Raw genomic sequence first — 18,228 nt, 5'->3', positions numbered from 1 at the left:
CTGCGCGGGCACGTGAGCGCGGGCACGTGACGGCGCTGAGGCGGCGGCGGCCGTGATGGCGACCTACGTGAGCGAGCTGGAGGCGGCCAAGAAGAGCCTGAGCGAGGCGCTGGGCGAGAACGTGAAGCAGTGAGTGCCCTCGGGGAGCGGGGGGAGCGGGGCCGGGCCTGGGCGCTGCGCTACCCTCGCGGTCCTGCCGTGTCCGTGCAAAGCCTCGGCAATGCTGCTGCGTGTGGGAGCAGCGCCTTTGCTGCGCTGCCTGCGCCTCCCCGGAGGTGCTCGAGGAGAGAGCCAAGGTGTGGTTGACACGGTGGTGCTGAGAGTTGGACTCGATGATCTCGGAGGTCTTTGGCAACCGCATTGATTCTGTGGTTCCCTGCTCTTCCCGAGGTACTGGGCCAACCTGAAGCTCTGGTTCAAGCAGAAGATCAGCAAGGAGGAGTTTGACCTGGAAGCGCGCAGGCTTCTCACGCAAGACAATGGTAAAATAACACCTGGGGTTCGTTTCCCTGCCAGGCCTGGGAAGCTCCGCGGTGCTTCCCGAACCGGGCAAGTGCTTGTGAGGGAAGTAGCGGTGGCCAGGGCTCCGGCAGCAGTGGGGTTAAAATGGTGGGAGGTGCCCTGGCCTGCATGGGGAAGTCCCTGTGTAACCCCGGCACCGACAGACAATTTGGTGTTGTGTAAATGTGATAAAAATGTAAAACGTGTTGTTCGAGCAACGAAAAAGCCATTTTTAATGTCACTGTGGAGATGCAGTCCTTCCTGCACTTTGCCTTTGGCTGTAGCTGGAGCAGGGGAGGGAGCCCTGGAAGGGTGCATTTGCAGCAGGCAGGTCCCTCCTGCCCTCTGGGACTGGCAGGTGGGGTGCTGAAGGGTGAGTGTCCTCGGTCCTTGCTTCTCTGTGTGTCTGCAGACATGGGTGGGCGTTGCTGAGCTCGTTGTGGTTTCCATGTTTGTGATCCCCGTAGGGAAGGGCAGGGAGTTTTTTGGTGCCCAGACTCCAAAGAGGATCCTGGAACCCTCTGAAGTTGTTTTCACTTTCTCTTGTGCACATTTACTCTATGTTCCAGAAAACCTCTGCAGTTAAGTTCTGTTTTGTTAGAACCTATTTGAGTTGACTTCATCTTTGTGGTTCTCATTTTGGTGTATTTTGTAGCAAAACCAAAAGCACTACAGTGGGGTGCCTGCATGGCGAGAGGGGACAGCTGCTCCTCTGACTGGCTGAATACACCAGACTTGTCAAGTAGCTGTAATACACTGTGTGTGTAATACTGAGAAGTGACCTCATTGTTTCTGTGCTGTGTGTAGTATCCTCTGTGTTGTTGTCATAGGAGTAGATTCTCAGTCCAGTAGAAGAAAACTCTCAAAAAAACTTAAATTGAAAATTGACTGAGCAGGTGGGGAGAACACAACGGTGGGAAAGCTTAGGGAGCAGCTTTAGGATGGCTTTGAGGGGGTGCCTCTGGGCACTGATGTGCTGCTAATGAGCTTTCTCTTTCTCTCTGTGAACAGTCCATTCTCATAATGATTTCCTCCTGGCTATTCTCACCCGATGCCAGATCTTGGTTTCTGCCCCAGGTGAGTCCTGAGAAGCCTCATTAAACACTTGGTGTAACACTGTGCCTGCCACTTGTGTGTTTGGGGGGTGTGTGCACAGTACCCCTGTGTCCTCAGCCTTAATATTCATGGGTTTTTTTGCCACACAGGTAAAAATGTAGCAAAATAATGTTTCAGTAGAGATGCTTCTACGACTAAGCTGTGTGTGCTTGGTTAGAGGCTGGTGCTGGACTGCTGCCTGTGATAATCTGGTTTGGTTTCTGGGTTGGTGTCTGCTGTGAGCTGAAGGGTCAAGGCAGATGCAGCCTTCTCTTTGATGTGTTTTGCTTACCTCTTTCCCTCTCCTCTGAACTTTGTTCCTGGTCATTGTGGAGAGCTGACTTTTCCTGACTCACCTTGATTTCAAGTACATATCTGTTAGAAAAGTGCTTACAGGGAGCCTTGGTTGAGCTGTGACCTATTAACCCAGTAATCTGCAGATAGTTAACATGTTAACTTTGTGAGCATCTAGAATTACATTTTACCTTTGTGAGTGTCTAGAATGGCTGTCCTCAGGGTTGCAGGTGTGTTTTGTTTGGTTTCCAAAAGACCTCTCAATCCAGAGATGTGGTAGCAAGGGCAACTGAGCTGCAATTCAAGATGTGGAACTCCTGTGTAGGAAGGGAGAGAAAATGGTTACAGCTCATAGGGGCTGAGACCTGAGAGATGAGTTTTTCAGAGAATACCTGCTACTGAGGCACCTCTAGCTAGAGAAAATAATGCAAAATTCATAGATGCCCACAGGTTTTTGCATTGGAGCTGGCCTTAACTCTACCAGCTGTGCTAATTAAGTGTTAATTGCCCCCACCTCCAAACTTGCTTTGCTTGCTCTTGATTGAACTGCAGAAACACCTTGTATGTCCTAAACTTGTTCCCTTTAGGGAGCTGGACTTGTGTGAATCAGAAGGTTTATGTCTGAACCTGCTGCTCCTTGCTTTTAACTTTGAGTAATTAATTACAGCTGGCTTATAAAAAGAACACGCAGGAACAGTGATTCCCCTGATGATCACCTGGAGCAGCTGAGTCTAAATGAGGAGGGGAGGGAGGCAGTGAGCTGCTGTGAGTGTTGGGGTGCAGCTCACAGCTCAGAGGTCTTGCTTCTGGGAGGCAGTGGTCAGGCTAGAGCCTCTTACCACGTGGCTGAGATTGGGGTTTGTTATTCCTGTGTGCCTGCTCTGGGCTCAGCTGTTCTCATTGTCATTTGTCTCTATTAATTCTCTTTATGCCACTTAGTCATGGTATGCAGCTGTCTGGTCAGGATTCCTGAGCAAACTCTCCCAGGTGTCCCTTTCCAAGGCCGGTTAGGATCGTTTGAAGGTGGGAGCCCCAGCACAGAGCAGGGTGCTGCTCCACAGGTGCTTTCCCTATGCTCCTTATTTCCTGCCTGACCTTTCATTTCTAGTTCCTGGCGGTCGTTTTCTCTTGTCCCATGGCAGCTGCTCTCTTCAGAGCCCTGGAGAAGCCTGGCTGTAGTGGTTCACAGGTCAGTGGCAGCACGCGGTGGTGAGCCAGCTGGCCACCAGTGCTGGTCACCTCCAGGGCTTTCAGGCAAGCTCTGGCTGGCTCTGTGTCCACAGACTGCGTAAGCCAGCTTGAAAAAAGTCAGTTTAATCATGGGTGTGGGGTCTTAAAGATGTGGTTTGGTGCTCTGGAGCTAACAGTGCTTTCTGCTAGTCCCCTCTAGCAGCTCAGCTGTGCTGTGCACAGGTTAGTGCTGTCTCCCAGTGATGTGGGAGCTGATCTGTGCTGAGGTACCTCTTTCTGGGCCACTGACTGGGAGACCTCTTACAGGCAAGATCTCCCTATCAGCTGTGTGTGGTGGAGGGTTGTACATGCAAGCCCAGGAAAATGCAGTATCAGTGGAATACTAGCTTTTGACATCTAGATAGATTTCTTTTTCTTCCCCTAGATGCCAGTCTGACACCTACTAGGTTTTTTTATTGTGGTTTGGTTTTATCTCTCCTTTTTTCCTCTCCATGTAACAATGGAAAGCTAACAGGCTTTTGTCCTAACCGCTGTCTTTTGGGTAGAAGGTGTTTACTTCCTGATTTGTGGAAATAAGTAACTTTAAAGAAGTGTTTATGAGGCACTAGCACACCATCACAAGGGTTACTGATGCACTTTCCATCTTTGTGTGAGAGACAAGCGGTCAGTGATAAAGTTGTACTTGTATTGTGTTGGAATAAGAACCCTTGGGGAAGGTATTTTTCAGGAGTGATTATAGTATGTGTTAACCATGCAAACAAACCCATCTGATCCCAATTTTGCTGCCTGTTGTACTAGTGGTTCCACCTGGCATATAGGGGAGCACTTGGTGAATGTCACCCTTTTTGAGGATGCTTTGCATTTCCCCCTCTTATCTGCTCAGACTGTCGCTCAAACATGCCAAACAACTTGAAATCCCAGTAGCACAGCTTCTCTGGCATGGGGCATTTAGGGCTTGGTGCTGCAGAGGCAGGGAGGTGTGTTGTCTATTCTGATGTGAAGGATGGCCATCCAGCTCTCCTGGCTGTGTCCTCTCCCGGGTCCTTGTGCACTGCCAGGCTCCTAGCTGGTGGGATGGGGTGAGGATCAAAAAATCTCTTGGCTCTGTGCTATGCAGGAGTGAAAACATCCCTGTGTCACCAGCAGTGTTCCTGGCACACATCCAAAATGTAGTCCTGTGCAAGCTACTATGGAAGAAATTAACCCTCTTCCTCCCCAAACCAGCACATGAGGATTTTTTCTTCCCCAAAAAATTCTGTCAAGAAGGACTCTGGTTTAAATCCTTTCTTAACCTTGCATGGAGTTGCTTACTAAGCTGACCTTGTTTGTTGGACAGTTGCAGGCTCTCAGGGTAGCAGGGTTTCTTGAGTTAATATGTATCTTGCTTGAATTGTTACCTCCTTTCTTAGCTAAATGTTAGCAATGAAACTGAGACAATTGCAAACACCCGAGTTACTGATGTAAGGATTTAATTTATTTAATAGTAGTCTGAAGCCAATTAAAATATGGTTCATTGAATTAGAACTCATGTGGAATAACAGGAGCATTTTATTTCATCAGGTTTGTCCACAGGCTTTGCTTAGAGGGCTTTCAGCTGTGAGATTGGCTCGGGTTGTTTGTGTTTGCTTCTCTCCAGAGTACTGAGAAGGGAGGAAAAGTAAGAAAATGGGAGTGTGAGTTTTTGGCAGAGGAGAGTCAGCAGAATATCAACCAAATATCAGCAGAATACCTGACCAAAGCCCTTGTTTCTGCAAGAAGATTAAAACAAACAACCCCCTCCAAACTGAAGATCAAGAAAACAAGCGTGGGAAATGTGTGTTTTCTCTGTCTGCTTCTTTCTGTGGTGACTTTCTCTGTTTCTTTGTCCTTTCCTCATGTAGGCAAACCTGACAGGCTCTATCTGGACTGGCTGGTGCCATTGTGATGGTGCCATGCAGAGATGTGGCAGCTCCTAGAAAAATGTTTTTATCTCTTGCTGATCTTTGAAGGCAGAGCAGCAGCTGTGACTTCTTAGGGTCTGATTTCTTTGCTAGGAAGATTAAATAAACTGCATTCATCTCTGAAGTTTCATGTCTGAGCCAACCCAGCCTTGTCATTTGTGGCCAGGAAGGCAAGTACTGGTTTCTTAGAATGCTAAAGGGAAATTTTGCTTTCTTCATCTCCTGCAAGTTTGGCTTGGTAATATGAAAACCTGGAAAAGGAACCAAAAATTGTGCTATGGGCTCATTATAGTGGGGAATAGGAGATTGTATCTCACCTTTTCCTTGTTTTAAGCTGAGTTTGGCTGATTTCTTGTTAAATGTGCATGTTAAGATTCAATTAAGTTGCATCTTTCAGATCTACTGTCAAAGCCTATAAATTTAGTTGCCATTGAATTTAAAACCTACTGTATTATTTTTCTTAAAAAAGGTATTTTAAAAATTCAGACTTAGCTGTAACCTATTATATCTGTAGAATATTGTCAGAGAAAAGGGTGTTTGCAATTTCCACCTCCTTCCATTGCACTTTCTCTGGTCACAGATGAGGCTGTGAAGGAGCTGTGTGAGACTTGATGTGGTTCTCCACAGTGGTTTCCTATGCTCCATTCTTGGGGCCTCTCCTGTGATGTATTGATGAGCAGTGATACCAGCCTTACAATTTTTGGGGATGTTTTAAATTGACCAGTGGATTTTGATAACAGGGTTTGTAGGCTATGGGTTTCCACCCCTCTAATAGGATGTAACTAAACTTCTTGGTCAACTTTTTTTTAATATAAGGAGAATGTGCCATCTCTGTGTATGTAGGTTGTTTCTAATCCCTTCTTAGCAGCTGACCATTCAAAAACTTCACCTGAATCCTCTAGCTGAGCCTGATCCTGTTAGAAATTATTTTTTTTTCCATAGCAGAGGACACGGTGCTTGTGCTCCAGCTGTGAGTGTGGGAAGCTGCCCATAGCCAAGGACTTCTAGCCAGCCTCATTCCTTACAAACAGGGCTGTGGTATAATTGTGTTTATGAGTTCCTGACTGCAGCAAATTAACCATAGTTAATTCTCCATTACAGCAGATTAAGCATAGTTGGGACAGCCAGAGATAAACCCACAGATTGGTGAGAGCTGTGGGAGCAGGACAGAAGCACAGCTGGGTGTTGGTCAGTGCTCAGTGAGGCTAGCCAGGCTGTGGGTGGTGAGATGTGGAAAGGTTGCTGTCACTTCTTGTCCCTATCTAGAGGAAATGGCAAATTCTGGCTGAGGTGTGGCCAGGGAATGTCCAAGACGTTGCTGTGCTGTCAGAACTGCCTGGCAGCAGAGCTCCAGCCTCTGTTTTGGAAGCAGCTGAGGTGCCCTCAGAGCTGAGCTGTCCAAGCTCCCTGGGCTGGGACATGCTCAGGGCATGCTGTGCTCCAAAGGAAGAGGATGCTCACAGCAGTGAGCTGGGGGAGGAGGGTGCTGGAGGCACACAGCACAGGCTGCTCTGTAGCCACGAGAGGGCTGCTCAGTCTCTGAGTTGCACTTGTTCCCTGCCAGCAAGCACGCACATCCAGTGCAGTGCTGTCCTGAGCCAATGTTCCTGAAGGAATTAATTGCTCACAGATCCTGTAAGCCTGTCAGCAGGAAACTTGCTAGGCTGTCCTTGCCAAGATCTGTGTGATTATCAGGATGTGGTTTGGCCTGCTGTAGGGGTAGCTGTCAGACAGCATTCAGTGGACTTTTGAGCTGATTATATGACCCAATGTATTTATTTATTTATTAGTACTAAACAGGAACCTCTGTTTCAGCTGTTTGCTCACTGGTCACATTAGTGACATCCTGCTCCTGGGCTCGGGGGCCTCTGCAGTTCTTCCCCCCTCTCCTTCTCTTCAGTGTAACAGAACAGTCAGCTTGATGTAGTGATGTTTAATAAGTATCCATGACAAATCTTGCTGAAGCAGAAGGAGAGCTGGGGAGTCAGGCTGCTCAGTTCAGATGGTTTAGCATCTGACCTGATCCAGAAGTGGGTGAGAGGAGAACCCACCTCCAGGCAAGCTCTTACCTTCCTGATGGAACAAACAGCTTGTTCCTTTCTTTTGGATTTTCTTACAGGCTGTGCTTATCTCTCTCCTTCCACTATGGGTTTTGTGTGGCGTGTGGACAGAAATTGCTACATAAGTCGTGGGTGTTGTGAGTGAGTCAAAGTAGCAAGGGGCTGACAGAGGAAGGGAGGGCCTACCAAAGGTGTTCTCCCCTCTTTGCTATGGCTGTTGATTTTGGGTTGAGGCTTAACAGGTGGGCTTAACATTTAACCCTTAAATGTTAAGGGTTTCATCCTGGCCCTAAATCAGCAACACTGAGTGGGTGTTTTGTGGTTTTTGGTTTATATTTTGTTGTTTGTTTGCTGGTTGGTTTGCTTTGGTTTCTTTTTCCTTCCGATTTGTAGAAGGTGCTGGATCTCTGCCATGGCCAGGTGGCTCTGCAACTAAACCTGGAAAACCCAAAGGGAAGAAAAAGATGTCTTCGGTTCGCCAAAAGTTCGATGTAAGTGCCAGATTACATCTGCCAGATTCTTAAAACAAGTGATTTACTGTTTATTCAGGCAGTCAGAATTCTCTGACTAACTCTCCAAGTGTTTGAAGTGAGATCCTGTGTGTAATGTTTTCAGAAGGTCAAATTGTTTCAGAGCTGAGAATGCCTTTTAAAGGTGCTATTTTCTGGTAGGTGGCACAGAAACGTGCAAGATCCGGTTCACTTTGCAGCAGAGGCTCTGTACATCCACCCAGCACTGCCACACCCCTGTTCTGCACTTGTTTCTGTGCTTCCAGACCAGTGTGGAGGGGGCCTGGTGAGACAGAGATTTGGGATCTCTTCCAACAGGCAGGGTTTGATAAGGTGTGTTACCTTGCCTGTCTTAAAACTTCACTGTAACTCTTCAGTTCAGTAGTGAGTAAAGGAGAGTTTGAGAAGCAAGTTGTGATGTAGTGGAAATCTTAGAATTTGATTTACTCACTACCCCTAGGATACACCAGATTTCTAGTGTGTGTTTGTACACATGTTCAGGAATGCTTGGCAGTAAGGGCTGTATGAAGTGCATTCTATAATTAATGGGCTTTTCTGGTACTAGTGGAATTCCTGAGTAGTGTGAACTTGGAAGTGCCTTGGTATTTCATGTTTCCCTCACTGGTCAGAAGAAGAGCTGTGAATGACCATAAGTCCAGTCTATTCCAGCTGGCTTCTGCTCTCCCAAAGCACATTCCTCTTGAGAGTTGCTTACATTTTGAAGGTCTTTTTTTCCAGGCTTGTGACTTTCCTGTAATGAAAGCATAAATCTTTAGAATTATGGGGAGGGAAACCTGCTTTCGCATCACCAGTGGGTGGATTGGTTTTTCACTCTGAGTTAAATGCCACACTGTCCTTTGACTAAAGCAGCCCCCCTTTCTCCCCTGAAACTAAGATGTGAGAAATCCACTTTGCTGCATAGTCATTGTTCATATTTAAAGTGTGTTTGTCCTGGTGCCCCATAAAAGCCTTGCAGCCATTCCACAGCCACTGGAAAGCAGAGGGAGTGTGATGAGTCTGTTTCCTTGTGGGTCAGACCTGGGCCAAGCACGTGGCTGGGCTCAAGGATCAATAATTTCCATTTGCTTTGGTCCCCCCTTTATTTGGGGACTTAGGAGCCATCACAGGCACTCAGAGCTTGAGACACAATGCAGCCAAGGATTTGTGCTGGAATACATATGGGCTGGGAAATGCCACCTTCTAGTATGAATTCCTGTTCTGTGATGAGCATTTTTGCTAAATTACTGAGTCAGTTCTGAAAAATAGTCATAATCCATCTCAGTGGCTGTTCTGTAACAGAGCTCTGCTTAGAGTAGTGAAAGTACACAGGGAGGCTGGAGTATGAAATTAGTGCTGGAATTGGGCTAAGTTAAAGCATTAGAGAAATATAAGAATCAATCACACAAGTTTAAGATCACGGGTTTTAATCTGGAGGGTAGCTGTACAGATAGTAAGTAAAAATACACCCTTCTGTACAAGAAATTACTGAATTGATGAGAACTCTTCAACACAGAAGGTGTCTGAGACATGTGATAGTCCAGTCACTGGCCTGGGTAGTGTGAAAGGAGATAAAAAGAACAGTCACTGACTGCATTTGAGGCTCCCAGGAGAATCAGACAAATCAGACCAGAGCAGGTGAGTCTTCATGTGGTGTGTGAATTTCTGACTGCAGTGTGTTGTGGATACCCAAAGTTCAGGTGGTTTGGGGTGCTACTGGACAAGTCCAGTGAAAGGATACCAACCCTGACTTACCAATTTCTTCAGTCACAAGCCATTGGGGAGGATTTTTTTAGGCTTTTTTATGGGTGCAAGTTTTCTGACTGGAGAAGGGGTGTCCCCTTGATGAACCAAAGGGTCTGAATGAATGTTATCTTATGCTTTAATGTTGTGTTCCTGACAGCACCGGTTCCAGCCTCAGAACCCACTGTCGGGAGCCCAGCAGTTTGTGGCAAAGGATCCTCAGGAGGATGATGATTTGAAGCTGTGCTCTCACACCATGATGCTCCCAACACGTGGCCAGCTGGAAGGAAGGATGATTGTCACTGCCTATGAGCATGGGCTGGACAATGTAACCGAGGAGGCAGTGACAGCTGTTGTTTATGCTGTGGAGGTGAGGCTGGGCTGGGGGCTGCAGTGGTCTCATGACACCAGCAGCAAAAGGCTCTGTCTGCAGTCTGGGGCATTGTCCCCCTGCATGGGGTGGAAACTGCTGGTCTGATTGTTCTCCAATTGCCTTTCTGCCCCCAGAGTAATGTGAGAATGGAGAATCTCATGCCCTACATGTAAAGTCTTGCACTTCTACCTGCAAGCATTAATTTTGATGTACTTGCACAGTACCCCAGGCACGCTGGAGTAGCTGTTGTGAAAAATGCTGTTCCTGACACTTAAAAACAGGGACAGAATGGGAATGTCAGTTTGATCAGCTCTATAAAAAGCAATCTGTTACAGGCACCATGAAGGGACAGGATCAGGTGACACCTGATCCAGGTGGAGTCTTAGTTTGGCTTTGGCCATTGGTGGTGCATCACTGTACACATCCCAGGAGTGACACAGCCACTGCTTGGAGCATTGATGTGTGGATGGTTTTCTGCACTCGGTATGTGAAGGCCAACCTGAGTTCCTCATCTGGAATGAGGCCAAATTAAGAAGTTGTCTGCTTGTTTTTTTCAGGCAGTTTCTTCTCCAGCACTGTTCAGGCAAATGAAAAAGATGAGTGAGGGGCTTTTCACTGTCATTTCAGGGAGTGTATTTCAGTTCAAGTGTAACATCTAGTGTCAGTTATGAAATCTTAACCTTATTCAGAAGGTGGGAATTTCCTAGCACTGAAGACACCCCTTTGACATTTGAAGCAGGACATCACATACTAAAGTATAGTTCACAGGCTGATGCTTACGGTACTCATAAGGTGCCATGTTCTCTGTATCCAAGGATTGGATAGTGAAAACCTCCTGCAGCTTGTCCAGATATTGGTTCCCTTCCATCTTTAGGTCCCTGTGGTCATAGAGCACAGCTTTTGTCTTGCCATTTGTTGAGGCCCTTCTATCCATGAGTGAATGTATCAGCACATGTCACAAGATTGGTTTTCCTTGCAGAACCACCTTAAGGACATTCTGACCTCTGTGATATCCAGGAGGAAAGCCTATCGTCTGAGGGATGGCCATTTCAAGTATGCCTTTGGAAGCAATGTCAACCCTCAGCCATATCTGAAGAACAGTGTTGTTGCTTATAACAACTTAATTGAGTGGTAAGGAGCTGGCAGCATGTACATGGATTTTGCTAGTCTTGGAATTACTCCATGGCTCATTTGCATCTTTTATGAGTGTTGATGGCATCTTGCTTTCACAAACTAGGAAGGTATTGTTATGGAGGATTGTACAGCAAAACAGGGAGTGAGAATATGGGGATTTGCCAGCACTGGACTTTAGGAACAGTGTTACCTCTCTCTCCCTTACCTCTGCTTGTCCAGCAGTTTATTACTGCTTTTTGGAAACATCAGCAACACAGCAATTCTCTGCCTTTGTGGAGGCACGGCTGTTGTGCCATAGGATTAAAATGTCAGTGAGGACCTGCAGGACACTGCTATCCTGTCATTTCCTGCATGCAAATGTGTTTATGGTTCTGTGGCACATCTTTCCAGTTAGCAGGGCTTTGAGGTCCTTTTGTTTGGAGTCTCAGTGTCAAAGAGTTTGTGCAGTGCATCTGGCAGCGTTTGTGTACGAGAAGGCAGTTTTGTTTGTCTGTGGCAGCTTCTAGCAGTTGACAGGAGGTCGTGGGTGTTTGAAGATTTGATTGTAGCACTACAAACAACTGCCTAACGGCCACTGTTGCAGCTTAATGTTGTGTGTGCCTTAATTTTTATGCTGGGTAGAAACTATTGGCTGCAAGTAGCAAAACGTTGCACAACCAAGACCATTTAAGCAGGGCTGGAGCACGCTGAGGGTCAGTCCACACTCCTTGTTAAAATGGAACTTAAAAGAAATTTTCATTAGAGCTGAAATAATTTCACGTACCACATCAGGTGGTGCAGAACAGCAAGGCTCCTGCTGTATGACAGCCACAGCTGGTGCTGGTTTTGTGACTGGGATGTTTTCTGCCTGCTCTGCCCCCAGCCCCCCGAGCAGCGCAACGCCCTCGGCGGGTCAGAGCCTGGCCCCCCCGCCTGCTCCTGATGATGCTGAGCAGCAGGCAGCCCTGCTCCTGGCTTGCTCTGGGGACACCCTGCCTGCATCCCTGCCTCCAGTCAACATGTACGACCTCTTTGAGGCACTGCAGGTAAGCTGGTCGTGTCACACCTTCGTGTCACATGCAGCAATGCCCTGGGCGCCAGCTGCCAGTCTTAGGTGTGGTTTATGTGCATGGACGGGGATGGAAAAGTCTCTTTCCTTCTTTGCCTCTCAGATTCTTTGGCTTTGATTTGTTCCCACTGTTCCCACTGTTAACTCCTGGTTTAATGCCTGTTCTGATCCCCTTGGTCACAGAGCTGATGAGGAAAATCCCTATCTCACAGCTGTGCAAGATGGGTGTGCTCTTCCTCTGCAGCTAGGCTGCAGTGATTATATCAGAACTGAGCTGGACAGATTTTGACAGTGCTGCAGCAAAATACCTGTCATGTCCCTTCTTTCTCCTCATGTTCCACCTGGGTACTTAGAGGAATACTTGGTCCTGGCATGCAGGGCACTGATCACTGTGATCACCCCAGCCCTGGGGAGGCATTTAAGGTCAGCCGGGTGAGTTTTCATTGGCAGCGTATGGCTGTGGTTCCCTCCCTCTCTGGCAGCTGTGGGGGCATTGCCTACTTTGAATGTCCAAAATTAGTTGTTAGAAATTCCCCCTTGATGATCTGTGCTGTTGTGAACAGGCCTTGGGATTTTGTCTGACAGCTGTGGATACAGACCACAGAGCTGTAATCAAGCGTTCATCTCCTGTTTAGTCAGAATTGTTATTTCTATGGTTTTGATGATCAATTATTGATTGCCACCCCAAGAGCAAAATTACTATTTCCTTACCATGGCATTCCCTTAGCAAGTGGTGTAAGGGGTGGTTGTGCTGTGCTGGCTGCTGTGGCAGTGCTGGCAGGGAGCAGCTCTCCCTGTGAGACTCCCTTTGTTCCCACTCTGCAGAGCTGGCCCCTGTGGTAGAGGGAGGTTATTCCCTGGTAACATGGGCAGATGTGTATGGAAGTGTGCAGCTTGTTTCCCACCGTGCCTTTGCAGGTGCACAAAGAAGTGATCCCTGCACACACAGTCTATGCTCTAAACATTGAGAGGATTGTCATGAAACTCTGGCACCCGAACCACGAGGAGCTGCAGCAGGACAAGATCCATCGGCAGCGCCTGGCAATGAAGGAGGGGCTCCTGCTCTGCTAGAGCTGGGCAGCCCTGCCAGCCCTCAGGTGGCTCCAGCCTGCTCCTGGCACTTGTCATTCAGGTGCTCCTTACAAACCTGTGTCAGCATCTCCAGGATGATGTGATTTATGAGAAAGCTTTTCCTATGGAAATGGGACTGAGTTGTGGGACACTTCCTCTGCTTCCCTAGAGTCACATGCTGTGGAGGACTTGCAGCAATGCCACTGAATTGGGAAAGAGAAACAAGACACATTTGCAAGGACCGTTTTTAGGAAAAATAAATGTGAAAGTGGAAAGACTTGGTTTTAAATAAGGTGTGTTTTTGTCTTCTTTTGTGAGTGTGGAGAATCTGTCTCCTTGCACTCACCTCTCAGGTAGTTTCCCTCCTGAGCTCAGACTCCAGAGGCCTTGTCCAACTTCTGTTGCTGTTGGTGGGATCCTTTTCATTAACTGGCTATGGGGTGGGCTCTTGTGAAGATGAGCAATTCTGTAAGCTGATGTTCCTCTTCTACCAGGGAACTTCTGATTAGAAACTGACTAAACAAGGCCAAAAGGGATTGTCTTGGTGTTGAAGACTCCTTGGATTTGCAGCATGAACAAATCTCTCCTGTCACTTCCTTGTAAAAATATGTAGCCTTGTATTACTTCATTTTGAATTTATGCAGCCACACCTCTCCACATGGGAGATGTGCAGATGACTCTGTAAAAGGAGAAATTCCACCTTCTGGATTTCAGGTGCTCTGCTATATTCCTGAGTCAGCTCTGGGAGCTAGCTTATTATAACAAGAGAATTCCATTAAAGTGTCTTAATTACTACATGACCTGGGTTTGACCTCAAACATGAAGGTACCTGCTGAAGTGTGACTCACTTACTGTGCCTCCAGATGAATGGAATTGAAACAGCTTCTTCTGGGGGAATATGAAAGGGGAAGCTCATGGTTCCACATCATTCTGGTTTTCCTATTTGGAAGGTCTTTGGATGGGAGACTTGTCAAATTTCTTGTGAAGTTTTCTCTGCTGTACCCCCAGGCCTGAGGAGGGTGCAGATCCTTGATGTTTCTTTCCAGTTACTGTTTTTATAACTTCCTTTCCTGACCAATGTGACTGTTTGTGTTGCAGCTGTGTTGTAGCAAGGGGCTGTGCAGCTGTCCCTGTGTTCCTGGCTTTCCTGCATCCACTTTGGGATGTGCTGTGGAGCCAGGCATAGCAAGAGGCAGTGTCTGTACAGGTATTGGTGGCTCTCTTCATGAGAAGATAATTTCAGGATTATGAAGAAACTGGGAAAGGCAATGAGACAGAACTGCAGCAGGGCCTGGCAGGATGGGAGCAGTTGTAGGTAGGTCTGGCAGTGTGTGGTTCTGAGGGGAGTGGGGGAGAAAAGATGGACAATTCCTTTTGGTCCATTTCTTTCAGCTGCTTTGTTTTTCTGTATTTAAGCTGGTCAGAGTGAGCCTGAGCTTCAAAGTTCACCTCAGTAGCTTTTACATGAGTGTTCTTAAAAGCAGTGTTTAACCTTAGTAACTGTGTGGTGGTGAGATCATCAAGCCACCCAAAATACAGCCTGTGGGGTGTGGGAGGGAGATTTCCCAGATAGTTGTGATGCTTCTAGTGTAAAATGAAAGCAGTATGTTTGTTTGCTAGAAACTCTGGGGCAGCTCTGAGGATCTCAGATCTGAAGAAGGCACCCAGCCTCTGACAGCATCACAGGCGGGTTCTGAAACAACTTGCTAAGTGTGGCACTAGAATCTCCCTCCTGTTTGCCTGAGCCATGTTCTGAAGAGCCAACTCATCTATTCCACCCTGACAAAGTGGGGTGTTTTGGTACAGCTGCTGCACAGCAAAGGCTCCAACAAGGAGCTCACATCAGCTGCACTGCAGAGATCTGAAAACTAAAAGGCACAAGTTCTCGAAGCACTTTGCCATGAAGTGTGAGGTTTTGTGAGAAACAATGCTTTACAGGCTTCTTGGGTCATGGAGGTGCAAGGAATTACAGAATGTTCTGAGTTGGAAGGGAGCCACAAGGATCAGGAGTCCAACACTTAAGGGAATGGCCCATATGGGGATCAGACCCATTATGAGCACCGTGCTCTAACCAACTGAGCTAATCCCTGTGGCTGGCTGGAGGCTGCTTTTCCACCCCCTGCTGAAAGAGGGGCCAAGCTCAAAATTGGAGCAGGTTGTTTATTTCCAGAGATGAGACCAGAGAAGCAGTGCCATCTCCAGTTCTGGTGTGTGACCATGTGGACAGTGGAGGTTTCCTTGGACCCCTGAGAGCAGGGTGCTGGTACTGACAGGTATCACTGTCAGTTATCACAGGTATCACTGGTTAGGCTGTGACATGACATGTCTGTCTTCACTACAGTAGTCAGCCCTCTAAAATGAATCAATAAATAACACTGCTGAACTTCAAAGCAGCACAGAAAATAGTTTGGCAGGGTCTGGCTTTTGCCCCAAGATCCACCAGAACTTGCCAGCTCTGTGGCAAGCTTGAGCAAAACTGTTCCTGACAGATGCCAGCTCAAAAACCTTCAGTGGAACTTCAAAGTTACCTTGGGCAACCTGGTGTGCTTTTAGTGGCCTTCACCTTTGAAGGCTTTTTCCTCTGACCCCTGCCTCTTGCTGCAGGCCTGGAATTCATGACAGCCATGCCAGAATATGGGAAGATAGAAGGGAAGGGATAAGACATCACCTGCCTGAGAATTGAGTGAGAATTGCATCTTATGCTCTTAACCCCATAGGAGCTATGCAGTGTACTGAAAGTTGCCACTTTTGGAGTTTCTATTGCTTCTGCTTCCCCTTCTAGATCTGTAGTGAAAAACTACTTGCCACCTCCTGAACGGGGGGGAAAATGTGCTCAAGATCTTCACCGGGCCTGCTTCATGGCCTGGGTTGGGGTGAAGTTGTTCATCTCATCCCAGAAATGATCAATGTGATCTGCATCTCTGTGAGTGTAGGAGTCAGAAAGAAAATCTGTTCCTTTTCAGACAGTTTCAGCTGCCAGTCCTGGCTTAAGTCTGACCAAACCTTTGCATTGTATTTGCGGGGTTCCTTGAAGAAAGGAATGATGAATCTGACTCCATGTTCTTGAAGGCTAATTTATTATTTCATGATACTAGATTATATTAAAGAATACTAAACTATACTAAAGAATAGAGATAGAAGGCTAAAAGATCCTAATGAAAACTTGTGACTCTTTCCAGAGCCTCGACACAGCTTCACCCTGATTGACCATTAAGTCAAAACAAGTCACATGAAACCCACCAAACAATCACCTGTTGGATAAACAGTCTCCAAACCACATTCCAAAACAGCAAAACAGAGGAGAAGCAAATGAGATATTGTTTTCCTTTTTCTCTGAGGCTTCTTAGCTTCTCAGGAGAAGAATCCTGGGCAAAGGGATTTTTCAGAAAATGTGGCTGCCACAGTTGCATGCCAAGCAGGATGCCAAGGTCGTGAGCATAGCCCTCCTCAACACCCCCAAACAGCCAAACCCTTACTCCCCAGACTTTGGTCTTGCCTCACTGGGGCTGTGTTGGTTATAATTAAAAAAACACTGTTTCCATTTGAATTTCTGAAACCAGTTTCCCAGCGGCAGGCTGGGTTATGGTTAATTAAAGGCTCCCACAATCAGATATCTCCTTCGGTGCAACGACAGCCACGTCTGAAATGCCACTGTGGTCAGAGCAGCGAGCAGGAGCTGGGGCCGCTTTCATCTCACAGGAAGGGCTGCTGGCCTTTCCATGGAGCACCCTGTAACCTTTCTGAGCCCTTTAAAGGCTTTTAAACCCTGTTTTGGGATGTGTCAGCAGGGCTCCTGCCCAGATCCTGGCAGCCGTGCGTGTTCTTCCCTGCTCCTCTCTCCACGTGCACAGCTGGCCAGTTCTGCATCTCAGGAGGTGGTTTGGTCCTGGCTGAGTAATCTGCCCTGTACTTCTGTTTATATCTCACAGAGATGCTCCAGATGGACTTGGCAGAGGAGCAGCAGGTGTGTAGTGTAGTCTTTCTGTGGAATGGAGGCTTGATTTTCAGCTATTTATCATTTTTTGGTGTATTGTTGATGGGAGCAGCCACTCTGTTTTTCCCTAGAGCAACATAAATATTTCAGACTTCTTTTTCCCACTGAAACTTTAATTTCTCACTAAAATGCTGTTTCCCACCACAAAGAAAGCAAAACGTAGCTCAGCCTGCTTTATTTTCACCTCTAGCCTCTCCAAAATACTCACCAGAAGTTTGTTCCAAGTTGTCAGATATGGGTTTTAGCTCTATAATAAATAGAATATTGGATAACTCCATAATAAAAGGTTTCAGAGTAATTCTTATCCATTCTCTGCATTCCTAAAAGGCAGGAAAGAGGGGAGCAAGAGCCTGGCTCTTCTCCTGTGCCATGGGAGTGCCTGGTGCAGGTGCAGCCTTGCTGTTTCTCTGATGGCTCACTAAAGGATTGGTGCTGCCGGGTCATTCTCCTTTCTCGTGTGTTGAAGATTCATCCCTGAATTCCTCCTGCTCTGCAAAATGTCTCAGCTGGACTCCATGGTTTCCCCTGGAACCTGTGGGGGAGCGTGTGAGAGCTGGGCTGGACCTTCACTGCGAGCAGCAAATGACAGTGTGTGGTTCCCTTATTCTGCCAGTGCAGCCACCAGCAGTGGAGGGAGCAGGGCAGAGGTGTCGGAGCAGAGCTTTGTCCTGGTGTCCCTTTTGGAGCTGTCACTGGGGAGCTATCCTGGGGAACGGCAGCAGCTGCATCTCACAACTCTTTGTGTTGAAAGTGCTAAAAGATGGGGGTAAAAAGCCCTTGGAGCGAAAAAAAAAATCAAGTATTTCCTCTGCTGCCCCAAACCAGCTTGTACACACTGGTGCAGCAAGTCCTAAATCCTGTCAGAAGAGAACCAAACCATGTGTCCTTGCCCCTGGGACAGCAGGGCTCTGAGCAGCACATCCCAGTGTGGTGAGGCTTCTGGTTTTTTTATTAGAAGCGTTGGTAAAACTAACATGGGAAGCAGACAGGAGGGAAGGCTAGAACCCGGTCTCCAAAGCCAGGAAATGTTGAGGGCAGCCTTTGCTCAGCCAGCTGGGTGCAGAGAGCAGCTCCTGAGGTTTGCTGACCCTGGGACCTGCCCTGCTAAGGACGTGGGGAAGGCTGGGAAACCCATCACCATTGCCAAAACAGTTCTCTTGCAATTTCCTGGAGCTTCCCAGCAAAACACAGCAGGCAAGGCTTGACTTAGGGTGTTCTCTAGAGGAGACCCCTCGAGCCACGGGTGCAGTCTCTGCCAGAGAGACACGTCAGGGCAGC

General features: G+C 47.4%; 1 protein-coding gene across 6 annotated transcripts; it reads left to right on the top strand.

Annotated features, from left to right (window-relative positions):
• The first annotated feature begins 1 nt into the window (after nt 1).
• Nucleotides 2-13,245, top strand: TADA1 (transcriptional adaptor 1). 6 transcript variants are annotated; one of them, XR_005953816.1, is made up of 8 exons: nt 2-129; nt 391-482; nt 1,513-1,578; nt 7,475-7,572; nt 9,491-9,700; nt 10,683-10,834; nt 11,609-11,862; nt 12,804-12,937. XR_005953816.1 is itself a non-coding variant. In XM_041420128.1 (8 exons), the coding sequence occupies exons 1-8, from the start codon at nt 56-58 to the stop codon at nt 12,954-12,956; spliced, it is 1,008 nt and encodes a 335-aa protein (XP_041276062.1). In that variant the 5' UTR covers nt 2-55; the 3' UTR covers nt 12,957-13,245. The 6 variants fall into 6 exon arrangements, 3 of the variants coding, with proteins under 3 accessions (XP_041276062.1, XP_041276063.1, XP_041276064.1); XR_005953815.1 differs by having other exon boundaries at nt 11,700-12,317; nt 12,804-12,912; XR_005953817.1 differs by lacking the exon at nt 12,804-12,937 and adding an exon at nt 12,069-12,796.
• Nucleotides 13,246-18,228: the final 4,983 nt, after the last annotated feature.

This window comes from Onychostruthus taczanowskii, unplaced genomic scaffold (assembly GCF_017590055.1).
Source record: "Onychostruthus taczanowskii isolate IOZ18803 unplaced genomic scaffold, ASM1759005v1 scaffold63, whole genome shotgun sequence".
Taxonomy (NCBI): Eukaryota; Metazoa; Chordata; class Aves; order Passeriformes; family Passeridae; genus Onychostruthus; species Onychostruthus taczanowskii.
Note: the sequence above shows the minus strand (reverse complement) of the source record. Positions and strands in the feature narration are given on the sequence as shown.